Consider the following 15,986-nt stretch of genomic DNA (forward strand, 5'->3'; position numbering starts at 1 on the left):
CATATTTTAAATTAAGCTTATATGTAGCCTTGATTAGTATCTTAGGTAAGAATTTTGTAATCTTGATTAGAGAGGTTTAATTAATTCATCTACAACTATGTAGACTATTGGTGTGAGGGCCCATTAGGCTACTTGTCATCGTATGCATACGTGCATAATTTCATCATGCTCATAAAATTGAAGTCATGGTAATGCTTCTAAAGCATGTGCTTTTGTCTCTTTTCATGAAGGATGGTGAAATATTTAAAGTGCTAGAGTACCTGTAGTAGATGGCTTTAATGGGTCTCATTTCAATAGTGTTTGGCCTCTTTTGCTACCATTTGGGCAGACAAATATGGGATCCTAGTGAGATTAGGGTTAGGGTTGAGTGGGAAAACGTTTCTAGCTTACATTTGGGCTTAATGCAATCATACCAATGGAACACTTGGTTCTAAGCTTTTAAACTGCAACAACAAGGCATATTCTCAAAGGAAACCTCCTCAAAGAGAGGTTAGTTTCCTTAGAGCAACTAAGTGAGCAAAGATTATGATGCACTTATGGGCTGATGGGGTTAAAAAATGACAGTGCAAGCAGTGGTTTATCTTTATGTGCGTGTGCGTGTGCTCGTATGCACGTGTGTACACATACACGCATGCATGCATTCACGTACGCATGTATACACACACGTACGCATGTATACACGCACACACACACAGTTACTCACTCAAAAAACATCAAGAATGGGGTGGCACTTAAGAAGCATACATAAGAATTGTCTTTATTCTAATTAATTTTCCCTTTGGAATGGATGCAAGTGAGGTGTTGCCCTTTTGTGATACTTTATTGAAACTTTATGGTCAAATAAACTATAATCACAAATGTTTATATCCATATAGTGTTTAGTTGAAGGGCATCAAAATTTGTATGAAACATTATGATCAAATACATTGTACTCATATACATTATGATCAAATACATTATGATCAAATACATTGTACTCATAAATGTTTATGCCCATTGGTGATACTTTATTGAAACATTATGATCAAATAGTCTATACTCATAAATGTTTATGACCATAGAGTGTTTAGTTTGAAGGGAACCAAATTTTTAGTTCAGATAATGTGTACATATTGTCATCTCCATCACATGATATAATAGGATTTATGCCTGTAAAACAGTTAGACTTGTTGTGAGTTACCTTTCACTTTTCCTTTGAGATTTTAGATCAGTAATGATGTCAGACCTTTTTCTAAAAGGAAAACTCACACATACACACATAAGTCATTATTATGTTACAAACTTTTTTTCAAGTGTAGAATTCAAATTTTTGACATTCTAAATGGACTCGAAAGGTCCAAATATGGTAAAAATAACTGTAAACTTAGGTATGTTTAGATAAGTTTTATGGATTTCAAATATAGAAAAGAAAACTATGGGAAGCCCTCAGAAGCCAAACCCATGCATGTTGACTTCTAAGACCTTTGGTGAATTTTTTTATGGATTCAAAAGGCCCAAATATGGTAAAAAAATTTGATTGTAAAGTTAAGTCCTTTTAATGAGTTTTATGGATTTCAAAATCTTGAAAAAAAAACTCTGTGAAGCCTCCAAAGCCATGTGCTTTTTTTTTCAATATTTAAAATCCATGAAACTCATCGAAGGGCTTTCCATACTTTTTCAATATTTGAAATCCCTCAAAATCAGTGAAAGATATCCAAGTTTACAGTCATTTTCACCATATTTAGGCCTTTTGAGTCCATTTATGATGTCAAACTAAAATGCACTTTAAAAAAGTTTTATAATATAATGATGACATATGTGTATGTGTGTTAAAAAAGGTATGAGAAACCCTCAAAAGCAACCGCCCGCCACTAGTGCTGGCTTTTAATTAGTGTTTTTAATACTCATGTTTATAATCGATTTTATCATATTTAGGCCTTTTAAGCCTATTTTTTTAAGTTTGAATCATGAAATTTTTTAATAGATAATTTTCTGTAATATAATAGTAACTTGGGTGTGTGTGTGTGTGTGTGTGTGTGTGTGTGTGTGTGTGTGTGTGTGTGTGTGTGTGTGAGAGAGAGAGAGAGAGAGAGAGAGAGAGAGAGAGAGAGATTAGGTATAAGAGAGGAGAGATTAAGTATGAGAGAGGAGGTAGATTAGGGAGAGGAGAGAGAGACAAACAGGAAAGGAGAGAATATAAGTAGCTGTCCAAATTATTTTCAAAAAAACTAGAAATCTAAAAGCTCACCATTTCTTATTAAAAGCTCACGAAGCAAGCTGAGAAAAAAATCACACCCTCGATCCTTGTTAAAAGGTCCATAGGATGAAATCTTTTACCATATTAAGAGATACCTATTTGACCTTAAGAGATAAAAAATGTACTTATGTGTACATGTGCATTATGTAGCCTTTTTTTTAATTAAAAAACTTCCTTGTACCAACTATCATAATTTACTTAAGGTCAATGACACCCATTGAAACCTCCCACTTCTTCCTCTATGATTTTGTTAGAGAAAACGTTCCCATGTGAGCATAGCATGCCATCTCCATGATGTGTATAGCTAGCAAGATAGTTAATCACCATAAAATTACCAGGGTTAAGCACAAAAGTGCTTGCACATCCTTTGTAAGTCAAGAATAGGGAATAGTCATCTCTAAATGCAAGAGGTGAAAGAGAACTTTGTTGTACAAGGAAATCAAGAATAATTTAGAAGAAAAAGAAAGATGAAAGTTTATGAAAAATTAAATACCTTTTAAGCTATAAATACAAGGTTTGAGATATACCTCAAGCCTAGACACACATGAGCCAAGCCAACATTATATATGGGTCTAGCACTACTGTAGAGAGAGGAGACAAATGGCTAGGTGCTTTTAAATGGGTTAAGCACTACTGTAGAGAGGAGACAAATGGCTAGGTTGACGCATGCTTTTAAAGCAAAATTACCTTATAATCCCAAGCTTGAGAAGGCTAATTTTTTGGCCGTGTGAAGGCCAAAAACATTCATAAAAACCATTTCTAAGAAAAGAAGCATGAGCTTGGTTTAAGTGCCCCAAGAAAGAGGGTGATGATATTAGGCTTCCATCGATTTGATGCTTTCACCAACAAGGAGAGTTCCACTGGAGGCTCTGACTTTCCCAATTTGGATAGCAATTCAGATATTTCACAATTATGTAAGCAATTAACCTTTACAAAAGAATAGCATGTGATTTTGCTCAATAATTTAGATTGATCACAGTCCAAGCCTTGAGCAACATCAGAGTTAAAAAACCTACCATTTCTCGATCTCCAAATTCCCATAGATAAGTAAATCTAATCAGAACTTCCTTACCAATAAGCTAGTTAGACCATGTTAGTCTAGTGCCCAAGAAGAGTGGAAAGGTACCCCTGTAGTCGTATATGAGGACAGTATGAAGAGAAAAAAAACTTGACTTTGCTTAATTAAGTGGAAAGGTACCACAAAGGTCAAATTGATAAAGCTTACCAAGTATTACCAAATGAAGGCCAACATTATTAACACTTATCATGTTTACCAACATAATTAAAGCATTGACAAAGGCATGGTTTTCAATGATTAGGTATGGGTGTGTGTGGACTCATTGATAGAAAGAAACTTCAATGATAGTAGATACTAACTACTATTATGTCTTCTTGAGACATATAGTCCTCATCATAGGTTCCGAAGAAATTAGTGTTATGAAGTCTTTTCTTAATATTCCTGGCAATACCATTGCTAGTTTGATGTAAAACATTCCAACTTTCTTAATATTCTTAGCAATTATTCTTGGCAATACCATTGCTAGCTTGATGTAAAACATTCCAACTTTGTGAAGCCACTTGATGACCTTAGCACCTTAGCTTTTAAAGGTTGAAATAATGTTCCTCTTCAATTAATTAATGAATTAATTGATGTCCTTTTTTATTAATTCATTTCCTTTTTTTTATTCAATCAAATTATATTATTACCATGGGAGGCAACTCACTCACTTACAAACCTGTATGATTTTGAAACATTTCATGAAAATTTAAAATTAACATTACCCACAATCCATCAACACCCTTCTTTGGAACATCGGCTTTGAACTTCGTACCTTTCAAACAAGCTAAAAAACAAGGATGAATGCTATTATGGCCCACTTTTGACACACTTATTTGGGGGTTTGGGGATTTTGGGGGGGAGGCAAATAAAGACCTTTGGGAGCCAAATTTTGAGAAAAAGGACATGGCCTCACAAGGAGGAGTGCTACAAAAAGGACATTATTTGCTTATCCATCTACTTGCCGTTCTAAGCTATCTCATCCTTACAATTCAGATAACAACCTAGGCCTGGCTAGCCCCATAGAGCAAACATGGATACTTTTTGTGTAAAGGACCTCGTACATAAAGACCCTCATATGATAAGTTTACCTATCCCCCTCCTCCCACCCCAAAAAAAGGAGCAAAAAATAAAAAGAGCAAAAAACAAAAAATGACGAGAACCAAAGGATTCAATTACATCTACCTATTTTGAACACTAGCCATGCCACAAACTATGAGTTGAGACTTAAGGGCTATCATGAACATTAGATTTTTATTGTTCTTAACCATAATAGAAACTAACATGTAGTTGCACCCTCTAAGCTACCTTTATAATATCATCTATTGCACTTTACTTCAATCAATGACTTTACAGTTAGAATGGTTTATATTTCAACCAAGTCTTATAAAATGTCATTGTAACATGAATGATTTAAGAACAAGAGCTAAAGAGGTAGATCCATCCATGTTATTAGAACATTTAAACCATTTATGTGTGGTAAGGTTAAGGAAATAGACAGAGATTGCAAAGGGCATCCACCCACTGAGAAAGGGTGAGTGAATGGGTGGGGGTAAGAAAGGGTGGGTAGGATAAGGGGGGTCACCCTACACCACATTAAACTAAGGTTCACATGCATTGTATAAAACAATCTAAATTGCCTAGAGAAATATTGGGTGGAGTAAGAAAGGGTGGATGTGATAAGGGGGGTCACCCTACACCACATTAAACTAAGGTTCACAAGCATTGTATAAAACAATCTAAATTGTCTAGATAAATATTATCAGCCTTTGCTATAAAAAGAAAGTTTCATCTCCCCTAGCATTAAAAAAGGAGAATACAATAACCCCATTGATTCAATTATACACCCAAGTAGATTCCTTCTGTTTTTTGACAAGGCTCATGATTATTGAACATAAAACTTTGCAGCATTATTTTGTATGATCTATTAACATTCATTTTCAAAACTAGCTGGTTATATTTTTTGTCATTAAATTATCCATGTTGTAAAACAGTCATATTCTATCGTTTGACCAATTGTGGTACTATATCTAAATAAATGTTTCCTTGTTCATTACCTTCCCCTCCTCCTCCTCTCCTCCAAGTGATGTGCTTCTCCCTTTTCATGTATACTTAACACTTTTGATATTTAGTAATGCTTCCTTGTTCATTACCTTCCCCCCCCTCCTCCTCTCCTCTTAGTGATGTGCTTCTCCCTTTTGACACTAGATATTTGGCAACTATCTACTACTACCTGAATCCGTAAATTTATAAATTCCGGTGACAAAATTATGTTCTAGGCAAAGAATTTCAAGTAGAGGCATAGGAAGTTAAGTGAAACATTTTTTTACTTTTTCTCCATATAGCTAAAAAATCATTTGTGATCAACAAGAACATGGTAAGAACCCACCTCGATGTACCACATATGGTAAAAACCCACCTCTCTATACCACATCATTTAAATGGTCAAATGTTCCCCAAATATCAACACTTGTTTCATAAGCTTATAAGTATTTTTAATATCCAATAGCTAAGAAAATGCACACTAAAGGAACCATTTCACATCATTTTCCATTTGTACATGTCATGAAATATATGTATTTTAACCTAGATCACGAGTGCAAAGTTTTAGCTATGCAAGAGACAAATCGGCTCATAGAGAGCATGTGGGTCCCTACATCTACATTGTGTGTGTGTGTGTGTGTGTGTGTGTGTGTGTGTGTGTGTGTGTGTGTGTGTACACGTGTGTATGTTTGTGTGTGCATGCACTCACATGTGCATGCATGTGTACATGCATGCAGGCATGCACAAGTGTGTGCACCCACATGCCTGCATTCACACACATATACAAAACTCTCTCTCTCTCTCTCTCTCTCTCTCTCTCTCTCTCTCTCTCTCTCTCTCTCTCTCTCTCTCTCTCTCTCTCTCTCTCTCTCTCCACTAAATTTAACATGGTGTGTCTCTCTATCTCTAATTTGAGGCTAATTTTAATTATAAGCATGTGCTTTAAACAACATAGAGGTTCTCATGCGTGTTTTGCAAGGGGGATTAGGGGGAGGGACGTGGAGTGTGTGTGCCTGTGCATGTGCGTGTACATGTGTGTGTGCGTGTGCATGTGCGTGTGTATGCATGCATGTGTACACATGTGTGTGTGTGTGTGTGTGTGCGCGCGCGCGCGTGTGTGTGTGTGTGTGTGTGTGTGTGTGTGTGTGTGTGTGTGTGTGCACACCTGTGTGCATGTGTGCGCACACCTATGTGCATGCAAAATAAATAACTAATACAAAGAAGACTTTTTGTAGCCCTACTCATGTGAGTAACCTAAACTTTAAAGAGGTGGCAAAATTCTTTTTCTTGTGTGTGTGTGTGTGTGCATGCATGTGTGTGCACACCTGTGTGCATGTGTGCGCACACCTATGTGCATGCAAAATAAATAACTAATACAAAGAAGACTTTTTGTAGCCCTACTCATGTGAGTAACCTAAACTTTAAAGAGGTGGCAAAATTCTTTTTCTTGTGTAATTTAGAAGAACTTGCATCTCTTCACACCTATTGTAAATGCAATGTAGAGATGTTATGTTGTTATGAATTTAATAACAAAAACTAGGCATTCCAAGCTATTACCATGCTACAGTCTTTCTCACTTCAAGACGAGAAAATCTTCCAGTTCTCTATGGAATGAATATTGTGGAGCAGAAAAGATGTAGCATAGCCCATTTAATATATGCAATGTGTGTTATTACTTAATGGTCTTGAATTGTGTAAAATATATCTTCCTTAAATACACTTTTGCTTTTTTTAGTTATAACAAGAAAATACATGCCTAGTTTGTCACGTTTGACTGTGAGAATACAAATTTGATATGTTGTGTTTTGGTTGTAAGAGAATATTGAAAGGTATAGGTGAAAGAACCAAAAAATATGCTTTGTTTTTTATTATAAACAAGTTTAACATATGTTAACCTTTAATGGAAACAGGTAGAAGCCACAAGGTATCCACATGGTTTCTACCCCTTTCCTATCGTGCCTTCCACATGGTAGAAGCCACAAGGTATCCATATGGTTTCTACCCCTATCGTGCCTTCCACATGGTAGAAGTCACAAGGGATCCACATGGTTTCTAACCCTTTTCTATCGTGCCTTCCTCATGGTAGTACCCCACCCTTGCCACCCTGCCCCTGAAAACCACCCCTCCACCACAAGGCTTTCAAGCACCTCATAATAGTAGCAACAAGAAGATACACAAATAATTTATCTTGTTAGAGTATGAGATTGTTCAAAAATGAAAATTTTAATAGATATGAAATCAATGTCATGTTTTAATTGTAAGATAATGCTCAACATGTTGATAGATATATGTGAAAGAACCAAAAAACAAACATCCCCGATAGAACTTTATGATCAATTACAACCATTTCTAGCATATAATAACCTTTAATGGAAGGGGTTAGGCACCACATGGTAAACACATGGCTTCTATCCCTTTCTTTCTTAAGGCGAGAGGGTGAGTAATGAGAGTGGCATGAGAGGGAAGGCATTAGAGGGCAGTGCCATGGTGGTAAGTAACACACACATTGTAGAGGGGGGACTTCAATAAGATATTTCTCTCTCGAGCCCTCTAGCCCCATGCATAGCATGGGCTTAGTTCTAGTGGGACATAAGAGGCTAGTGACAAAATATCTGAAGACATGATTTATATATGATGTCGTGCAATGAATGTATTGGATGGAGCATGGTACTCAAGTTCTCTAAAAAAGGCACTCAATAGAAATTATTCAAATGAATCATTATTAAATTTTTGATTTTAAAGGTGCATTTCTTTATCCAAAGGTTACACCACATGGACAATAAGCAAAGTGCCACATATTATTATATGTAATTGCCTTGATTTAAAAATAACATGTCCCACATATGAAATTATGCATTTTGCTAAGATGTTATTTTTAAGGGGAAGCATAAATTTTTACTTTTTACAATGTAAGCTATACAAGTTCATGCTCTCTATGTACCATGATGGATATTTGTGTGTTCATGCACCAAGTGCTAGGAAGTTAGTTATAAACAACACCTTTTGTATGCAAAGCAGTTGAATAGAAACTTGAACAAGCATAACACAATTACCCATGTGCAGATCATTGATTGTTGGGTATATATGTTATGTAAAAGAATAATTCAGTGAACACCTTACATCTCTTTTTCTTCGTAATGGAATAATTCAAGTGAACACCTTACATCTCTTTTTCTTCGTAACATGCATGTAATTGGACATGTTCTCAAAGTGAATAATCATAACCATGTGTCCATTCTTTCCTCACTCTTAATATAAACTAAAAAGTTATATATTGCAAAATTGACTAAAAAGTGATAATGTTTCTTTTTGTCTTTGCATGTACAAAAAGAGAAATTCATTCATGTGCAAATGAGGCTAGGATTGGCACCATCTTGGTTTTTGTGATCATTATAAAAGCATGTAACCCATGAATTTATCCTTCAGTCTCACTAACTCATTTTCAGCTTAAGGTGTATCTAATAACTAGGTTAAATCATATCAAATATAGCTTAAAGTCCAGCATTAAGTAGGTTAAACATAGTGGTGTTTTGTGTGCATTGTGGCTTGGCTCTTCCCTCCTCTCTACTCATTATGTGCTGAAATACATTGAACACACCACTTGCCATATATTGGTGAAGTCATATATGGTGTGTAGTGAGTTGCATGCATGACTCTTTGGACATCATCAAACATGAATAGAATTCCAACTCCAACACCTTCATACAAAGGGATGGCATCAACCACAAATAGAACTCCAACTCTAGTTCTAAAATCTAAATGCCACGATGCCACATGGCATGCGGAATACTTTGAACTATGAGAAAAAAAAAAGGTATTTACAACTTTTAAAATATGAGAAATGCGTGCAAATATTTCAAAATTGACGCTTTTAAGATATTATAGTTATGAATACATAGAGGTTTCAACCACTTTGACACGAAAAAAATCTAAAAAGTGCTTTTGCATGTTTAACTTATATCTCAAAATAAATTGCAATTTAATTTAAACTGTTAATGGCTAGTTGTACAAGGGTATAAAGTAGTGAGTTAGTTTGCAGACTTGCTAGTCCCTCTGTTCAACTCCCTTGTAAGCAAATGTATTTTGCTCAGCTAGTGGTGGATTTAAAAGCCATCACCATATACTATACATAAGCATATAGTTTCCAACTTCTCTCCTCTTGCCTTGCCACCAAATTGACAACATAAGTATGCATTTCATCATTGGGTTGCCTTTAGCTATAAAGCAAGATATGACTCGATTCTTGTAGCAGGGGATAGATTAACCAAGGTCGCTCATCTGATTCATACAAAGAAGGCACACAACCCTTGACATTGCCAAGATCTTCTTAGGGAAGTCTTCATACTACATGGATTGCTAAGGAGAATAATAAGTGACAGAGACACCAAGTTTACTTCTAGATTTTAAACCGCCTTCTTTGAGGCAGTGGGAACGTTATCCAAGGCTTGTCATCTTCAAATTTAGATTAGAAGCATATCCACCATCCCCCCTTCAACACGAGGTCCTTCACAAGTGGGATCAACGATTGGAAGAGAGTCACATCGTGTTGTCGTTTTAAAGCCATCGAATCTAAAAGTAAACTGGGAAAAGTAAACTAGGAGCATTTGATGAAGTTTTCTAATATCTCTTTTTTGATGAATAAACTATGAAAAGTAAAGTAGGGGCCTTAGTTTACCTTTTTCCTAGTTTACCATGAAGTCTAACATAGCCCAAAAAAATTGTTTACCATGAAGCCCAAAAAAATTTTAAGTCCCACATTTCAAAATCCAGAAAGGTTTACTTTTGGTATGCATAGCTCGGATTCAAGCCCGAGACCTTTAGCTTAAAGAGCTAAGCTCTAACCAATTCACTACTACCATCACATTGTCAAACCTCTTTTTTTTTATTAACAAATCCTAGTTTAAATCCTGCTCTCATGGAGTTGTTATTCAACACGTCTCATGTTCGAATCCCACTCCCATCGAATAGATCATATTTGTTCTCTTGGGATTGTTCCTACGACGTTAAAAAAAGCTGCTTCTTTATCTTCTTCTTCTTTGTCGTCTTCTTCTTCTCCCTCTTCCTACTTTACTTTTCTAGTTTACTCGTCAAAAGGAAAACTTTATCAATCGCTCCTAGTTTACTTTTAGATCCAACAGGTTTAAAACGACGACGGGATGCGACTCTCCCAATCATTGATCACACTTGAAGGGATCATACCCCTTGTGATAAAGTGCCTGGTTGTTTTTTTTTTTTATGAGTGAACGTTACATGAATTCTTTTCACCATGGGTTGAAAAGGAAATTCATCCAAATACTAATATTTTTTTACCTTTTCTAAAATTTCATCCAAATACTAATATTTTTTAAATTTTGATGGAAGCATTCTTTTAAAGAAGTTTAGGCGGTTCTACAAGTCTACCCATCTTTTCGTTAACTCCGCTTTCCATTGAAGCCTGCAGCACAAGTGACCAACTAGACTTTATTGCCATATTCCTTGCTTGCATTTAACTTTTCAGGCTTGATTTTTGCATGAATTTATAAGACAGCTAGAAACCTTTATTATCTGAATTAATTTGTGTAATTTAAGTCAAGTCATGTTGCAAGTTAAGGCTTTAGAACCAACTGGGCTGTGATCATTAAGATGAACAAGACAATTCAACCTTAATACAAACACCCAATTACAAAATCATGGTTACTTTGAAAAAGCTTTAATAAATGGGTAAGGTATATACATGAGGGCCTCATAACCTTTGAAGGGGTGTATGGATAATGTGGTGCCCAAATCCAGTACAATCATCCTGGCAGATTGTAGTATAAAACTATTTCTGTACAAGGACTGTGTATTTAACCAGGATTGAAGGGGTTTTTTTATAGCCTGCTACAACCAATGTAAGAGCAATTTTATATGTACAAGGTGTTATGTATATTACAAAGTGTCTTTTCCCCTAAAAGGGCTGACTGTATTTGTCCACTTGATCTTTTCTCTACGGCCACTGTTAAAACCCCATAACTGCATAGGATTCACTTCTGTCTCTTCTTAGCCTTTGAGCCAGAAGAGATATAGTTGCAAATTAGGGAGCTTTTCTTTGAGCTTCTGGGTTATGTCCGTGTTGGTCTTTTTGTTTGGTTAATATCCATTGAGGAGTCATTCCTCAAAAAATCAAAGGTTGTCTGAAGGTTGTTACTTATGAGTAGGATTTGATCAAGCCCAGATTGTAAAGGACTTGGGAGGGCATCCCAAACAAGTTCCCAAGAGAGAACTTGGACCTTGATTGTGTCTCTCTTGCTGGTGATGCTGTGTAGAGGGGCACTTCTGTGACCTTGAGGACCGCTTGCCCTATTTCTCTCCTCACAGCTTCAATCACTTTGAGGTCCACGCGGTTCCCAGCTGCATCTGTCATATAGAAGACATTGGTGGCATTGTTGCCACTTGTAGAGACATCAGCCCTTGTAACTGACAGCCCATGCTCTCGGAATATGCGGGTTACATTGGATAAAAGCCCAACTCTGTCACTAGTACACAACTCAAGTCTCAAGCCCTGCATAAACAACCAAAGATACCCATCAATCTACCGCCAAATCACCCATAAAGCTTTAACTACAGCATTCAAAATGCTCACAAAATCCTCTAACTTAAGAGCTAAACACCCACAGTTCTTCAGGGATTCAGATCCCATATGACATAGACGTCATTCCCACAGTTCTTCAAGCATTTAGATGCATATAACCCATATGCCATACCCACTACTCTTGCAGGATTTGCAGCCATATGGCTCACGTCTTCAGTATGTTAAAGCTTAATGGAATATTTTAAAAGCAGCAAAATACCACACATGGATGTAGTCAAAAGTACCTCGGAAACCCGGCGCTCGATTGCTGCCCTGAGGCACTGAATGACTCTTCTCCTCTCTGCCTCTGAGTTGAGAGTGCAACCATCATTATGGCGAATATAATATTCCTGCATATTTTGTCCAAACATTGAGCAAAAGTGGGTGTGTGTGTGTGTGTGTGTGTGTGTGTGTACCCAAAATGCAAAATACAAGGTTAAAAAAAACCATTTTTGAATGGTCAGGTCAGACCCTGAAAGTAGGGACATAAATTCACATGCAAAAGCATGCCCCAAACTTAATGAGGCGTAGACCCATGAGGAGAATCTTTTGATACTACTTACTTGATAAGCTCTCTGGCCATCTGAATCAATGGTGGCATGGAACACAACATACTGCATGTCAGTCAATGTGCAGAGTGTATCAAAGGCCAACTTGGGTCGGTTTCTGCACTCTATATTCACCACAGAGTAGCCCTTCTCAGCACAATCATTCACTGTGATCTTGCCATTCATGTCCCAGTCAAGGTCTTCATCATCTCTCTCATAATCTCTGTCCGCAAACATCATCTGGTGCAAGCGCCTCTCAGTATGCGTGATGCTCGTTGCAAAATCTGTTCTCGCCCCCTTTGAGTCTTCATCTCCTTTCAGCACATTGCAGAGGGACTCCTTGATTCTGTAGAGCTTGTCTGTCTCTTCAACTGGGCCTCCGGTGACTTCATCTGTTACATATAGAAGACAAGCTACTCTCATGTTGTGTGTCCAGAGTTCCGCTGCAACAACGTTGCACCTCATCCCAGCCAGCAAAGCTGAGATTTCTGACATCAGGCCTGGCCTATCTCTGCCTGTTAGCTCTATGACAGTGTGTTTGGAAGCAGCCGATGATGAGGCAGGCTGAATGGTGCCAACACTTTTCCTTGGAAACTCATGGCTTGCACTGATACTCTGTTGAAATTTGCACAAGAACTTCATATCAAACACGTGTTTTCGCACATGTCACACTCACACACACACACACACACACACATGCACACATGGCATGTCATGATGGGTTAAATTCATCACTGCTCATGCTCTGACAGATGACTTTACATGATACATATCAGGGGTTGAACATCACACACACAGATCACCACATGTTATGACGGGTTAAAACCACGACTGCTCACGCTCTCCCATATTTGCATGCTACATAACATGGGCTGAATCTGCAGAGCCTCATTGGCAGTGCAGAAATCCCACTCAGACTTACTTAACACGAAGGGGAGCATGCTTGAACAACCGAGCCAGGCACCCTAACCCTTACAGAAACTCTTGTAAGCAATTGAATCATGGGCAGACCTCAAAACTGACCTTCTCTATGAAGCTTATGGTGTCTTCGTTAGTTACTTTGTTCCCAGAGGCATCTGTTACATAGAAAACTGCATACAGAAATAGGATTCTTAATATAGAGCTATGCCAAAAAAAAAACACAATTTAAACCAAAAAGAAGGATTAACATCCAATTTTTCTCAGGAGATCTGGCTCACCGTCCATGAACCAACCACCGTCTGACGAGATGTAAGCTTTTCTGATCCTGAGGTCCCGATCTGTCAGGATTTGGACAACTTCAAGCAGAATACCATGGCGGTTGGAGCTATCCACCTGCATGGTGGGAAAGGAGGCGGAACAAAAAAGCTGTAAGTTTTAGCACAGTAAGGGCTGGCACCATAGGGAAAACATCATCACGCATTTCAGTTCTGCTCACCTTGAATAGAGTGGCGGTTTCGCAAGAAGAGTTGTCCACGATGACCCTGCAAAATGGCAGCAAAAGACTTAGTTAGAGATGAATGGGTTGTTAAATTTAACTTGAAACAGACGAAAATCGGGATGCAGTAGATGTGGGTTGAAGTTGATGCTCACCTAGGCGGGTTCATCCGCCACACAAACTTCTGATACTCGTCTAACTCAGCTTGGGGAAAATCCATAGCGAGCTAGAACAGGTGGAAATTGGCAGAAATATGCAGCAAGGTAGGCAGAATGTGTGCAAAATGGAAATGGACTTTGAAGGAAACCTGCAGAAAAACAAAGCTTTCAAGCAGGAATTGGGGGATTTCCGCAGAAAATCTTGATGAAATGGGCGTAATTGGGCAGATTCGAGCAGAAGTTGACGGTAATTGGTTAAAGAAGCAACAGAGAAAGCCCAAAGTAGCCAATACTCGGCAGAATTAAGCGGAAATTGACTGAAGAGGCATCAAGAGAGTGGAAAAATTAGCCAGTACTTAACGAATTGGGCTGACGACGCAGAAAAGAGTGGGCAAAGCAGCCAGTGAATGGCAGAAATTTGTCCAGAACGGAGGGTGTGGGCAGAACTGGGAGGCGGGAAAGCCCAGGGGAGGAAATTGGGCGAGAATTGAAATAAGGGAAAGGGCGGGAATTTTCGCAGTGGAGCTGGGAAGGGGGCGGAGAGGGCGAGCTCTCTGTGAGGGTGCTGGAGAGATTGCGAGGAGGTAAAGAGAGTTTTGAGGAAGAGAAGAAGACTGTGTGTTGAAAAATGGTTGGCCTGCCCGCTCTTTTCTTGATTCGCATCTACGCATACTGGGCGGCAGTTTTATGGGCCGCCACCTGGCGGTATGCGCCGCCTGCCTGGCCATTTTGCCTGTTCCCCACCTTCCCAACATGCCCTTATTACCGCTTACAATGGGTTTTCCCGCCTTCTCCGACCACGCCATGACAGGCTGCAGCCCGTACCCGGGATCAGTGTCAGAAAAAAACTTTTTTCCCCAACCAGTGAAAAAAAGGATGACCTTCAAGGCCAACCGGTTTTTATTGAAAAAATGCATAGATTAATCGGTTTTATAACAAACTTCAAAAAATTTAATCTTTAAATTCAAGGCTAGGCAAAATTATAATCAGTTTTTCTCAATTTTAGCCGTGAAAATTACACTAAAGGATGGTTTTTTTCTGACACTGCTCGAGACCCTTCCCCTCCCTTGATCCCCGCTCCGACTGTCGCCACAACTGCCAGCTCAGCTTGGCTATGTCCAACGTGGTAGCTTATGTGGGTCCCATTTTCCACATCATCAATTTTATTATTTTTTTAAAAAAAATTCATGTCATGCCAAGAAACCGCCCCCGTGCTTGCTTCCATTTTTGAGACCCAAAAAATAAAAAATTTAAAAATCAAGAAATAATTTTAATTTTTGTCTCTTTGCTTTTGTTTGGTTGAATTTTTCAAGCCATAGGAGCTTAGCATCCCCGAAAGCAACAAAATTAACGAATCAAAGATTGCAACTCTCATAAATCATCGATGATCTTTTTGATACCTTTAGCCCCATCCTCTTTTGCATATAACTATTTTATGCTCCAAAAGAAAAATCCTCCCCTTAGGTTTCTCTCCATGTGGCCTTGCCATGGCCACATAGGTACCATCCTTTCAACCCAAGCCACACTCCCACCAAACAAACAAAACAAGAAGAAACTCCAACAAAAAGGACATATCACCCCACACCCAACAATTCTTCCAACTCCCCCCCCCCTTTTTCTTTTCTTTTTTTTTTGGGATCAATAATAATTATATATATATACTTGGAAGATGTCCAAAAATATTGAAATACAGCCCTACATACATAACTTCAATCATGTTAACAAACAAATCCTTTCACTTCAATCCATGTTAACAAACAAATCCTTTCACTTCAATCCATGCTAACAAACAAATCCCAACTCCACACACTTATGGTACCCCCTCCCCCTCTTTCACCGCCTCACCTATGCTTGTCTCTTCTCCCACTCTCCTCATCCACATCACTTCTTGAAACCTTTAAATCTATTTTCGAAGCCTCTATTATATGACAAACAATT

The 15,986-nt window shown here is 38.1% G+C and overlaps 1 protein-coding gene across 1 annotated transcript; it reads right to left on the reverse strand.

Annotated features, from left to right (window-relative positions):
- Positions 1 to 11,013: 11,013 nt before the first annotated feature.
- LOC147608416 (ACT domain-containing protein ACR4-like) lies at positions 11,014 to 14,715 on the reverse strand. Its single transcript, XM_086789506.1, has 7 exons — positions 14,046 to 14,715; positions 13,891 to 13,936; positions 13,673 to 13,787; positions 13,497 to 13,564; positions 12,489 to 13,088; positions 12,171 to 12,275; positions 11,014 to 11,856 (listed from the first exon to the last, which is right to left on the reverse strand). Exons 1-7 carry the CDS (start codon positions 14,108 to 14,110, stop codon positions 11,503 to 11,505), a joined length of 1,353 nt encoding a protein of 450 aa, XP_086645632.1. The 5' UTR covers positions 14,111 to 14,715; the 3' UTR covers positions 11,014 to 11,502.
- Between the last annotated feature and the right edge of the window lie 1,271 nt (positions 14,716 to 15,986).

Source organism: Cibotium barometz, chromosome 53 (genome assembly GCF_041138505.1).
Source record: "Cibotium barometz isolate CiBa-2024 chromosome 53, ASM4113850v1, whole genome shotgun sequence".
In the NCBI taxonomy this organism is placed as follows: Eukaryota; Viridiplantae; Streptophyta; class Polypodiopsida; order Cyatheales; family Cibotiaceae; genus Cibotium; species Cibotium barometz.

Bases quoted from the DNA above. Each gene is read 5' to 3' on its own strand.
- LOC147608416 (XM_086789506.1), bottom strand. From the start codon at position 14,110: ATGGATTTTCCCCAAGCTGAGTTAGACGAGTATCAGAAGTTTGTGTGG. The intron at 13,565-13,672 runs GTGAGCCAGATC...TTCTGTATGCAG, and splicing joins CGGTGGTTGGTTCATGGACG to TTTTCTATGTAACAGATGCC. The intron at 12,276-12,488 runs GTAAGTAGTATC...CAAAATATGCAG, and splicing joins ATGGCCAGAGAGCTTATCAA to GAATATTATATTCGCCATAA.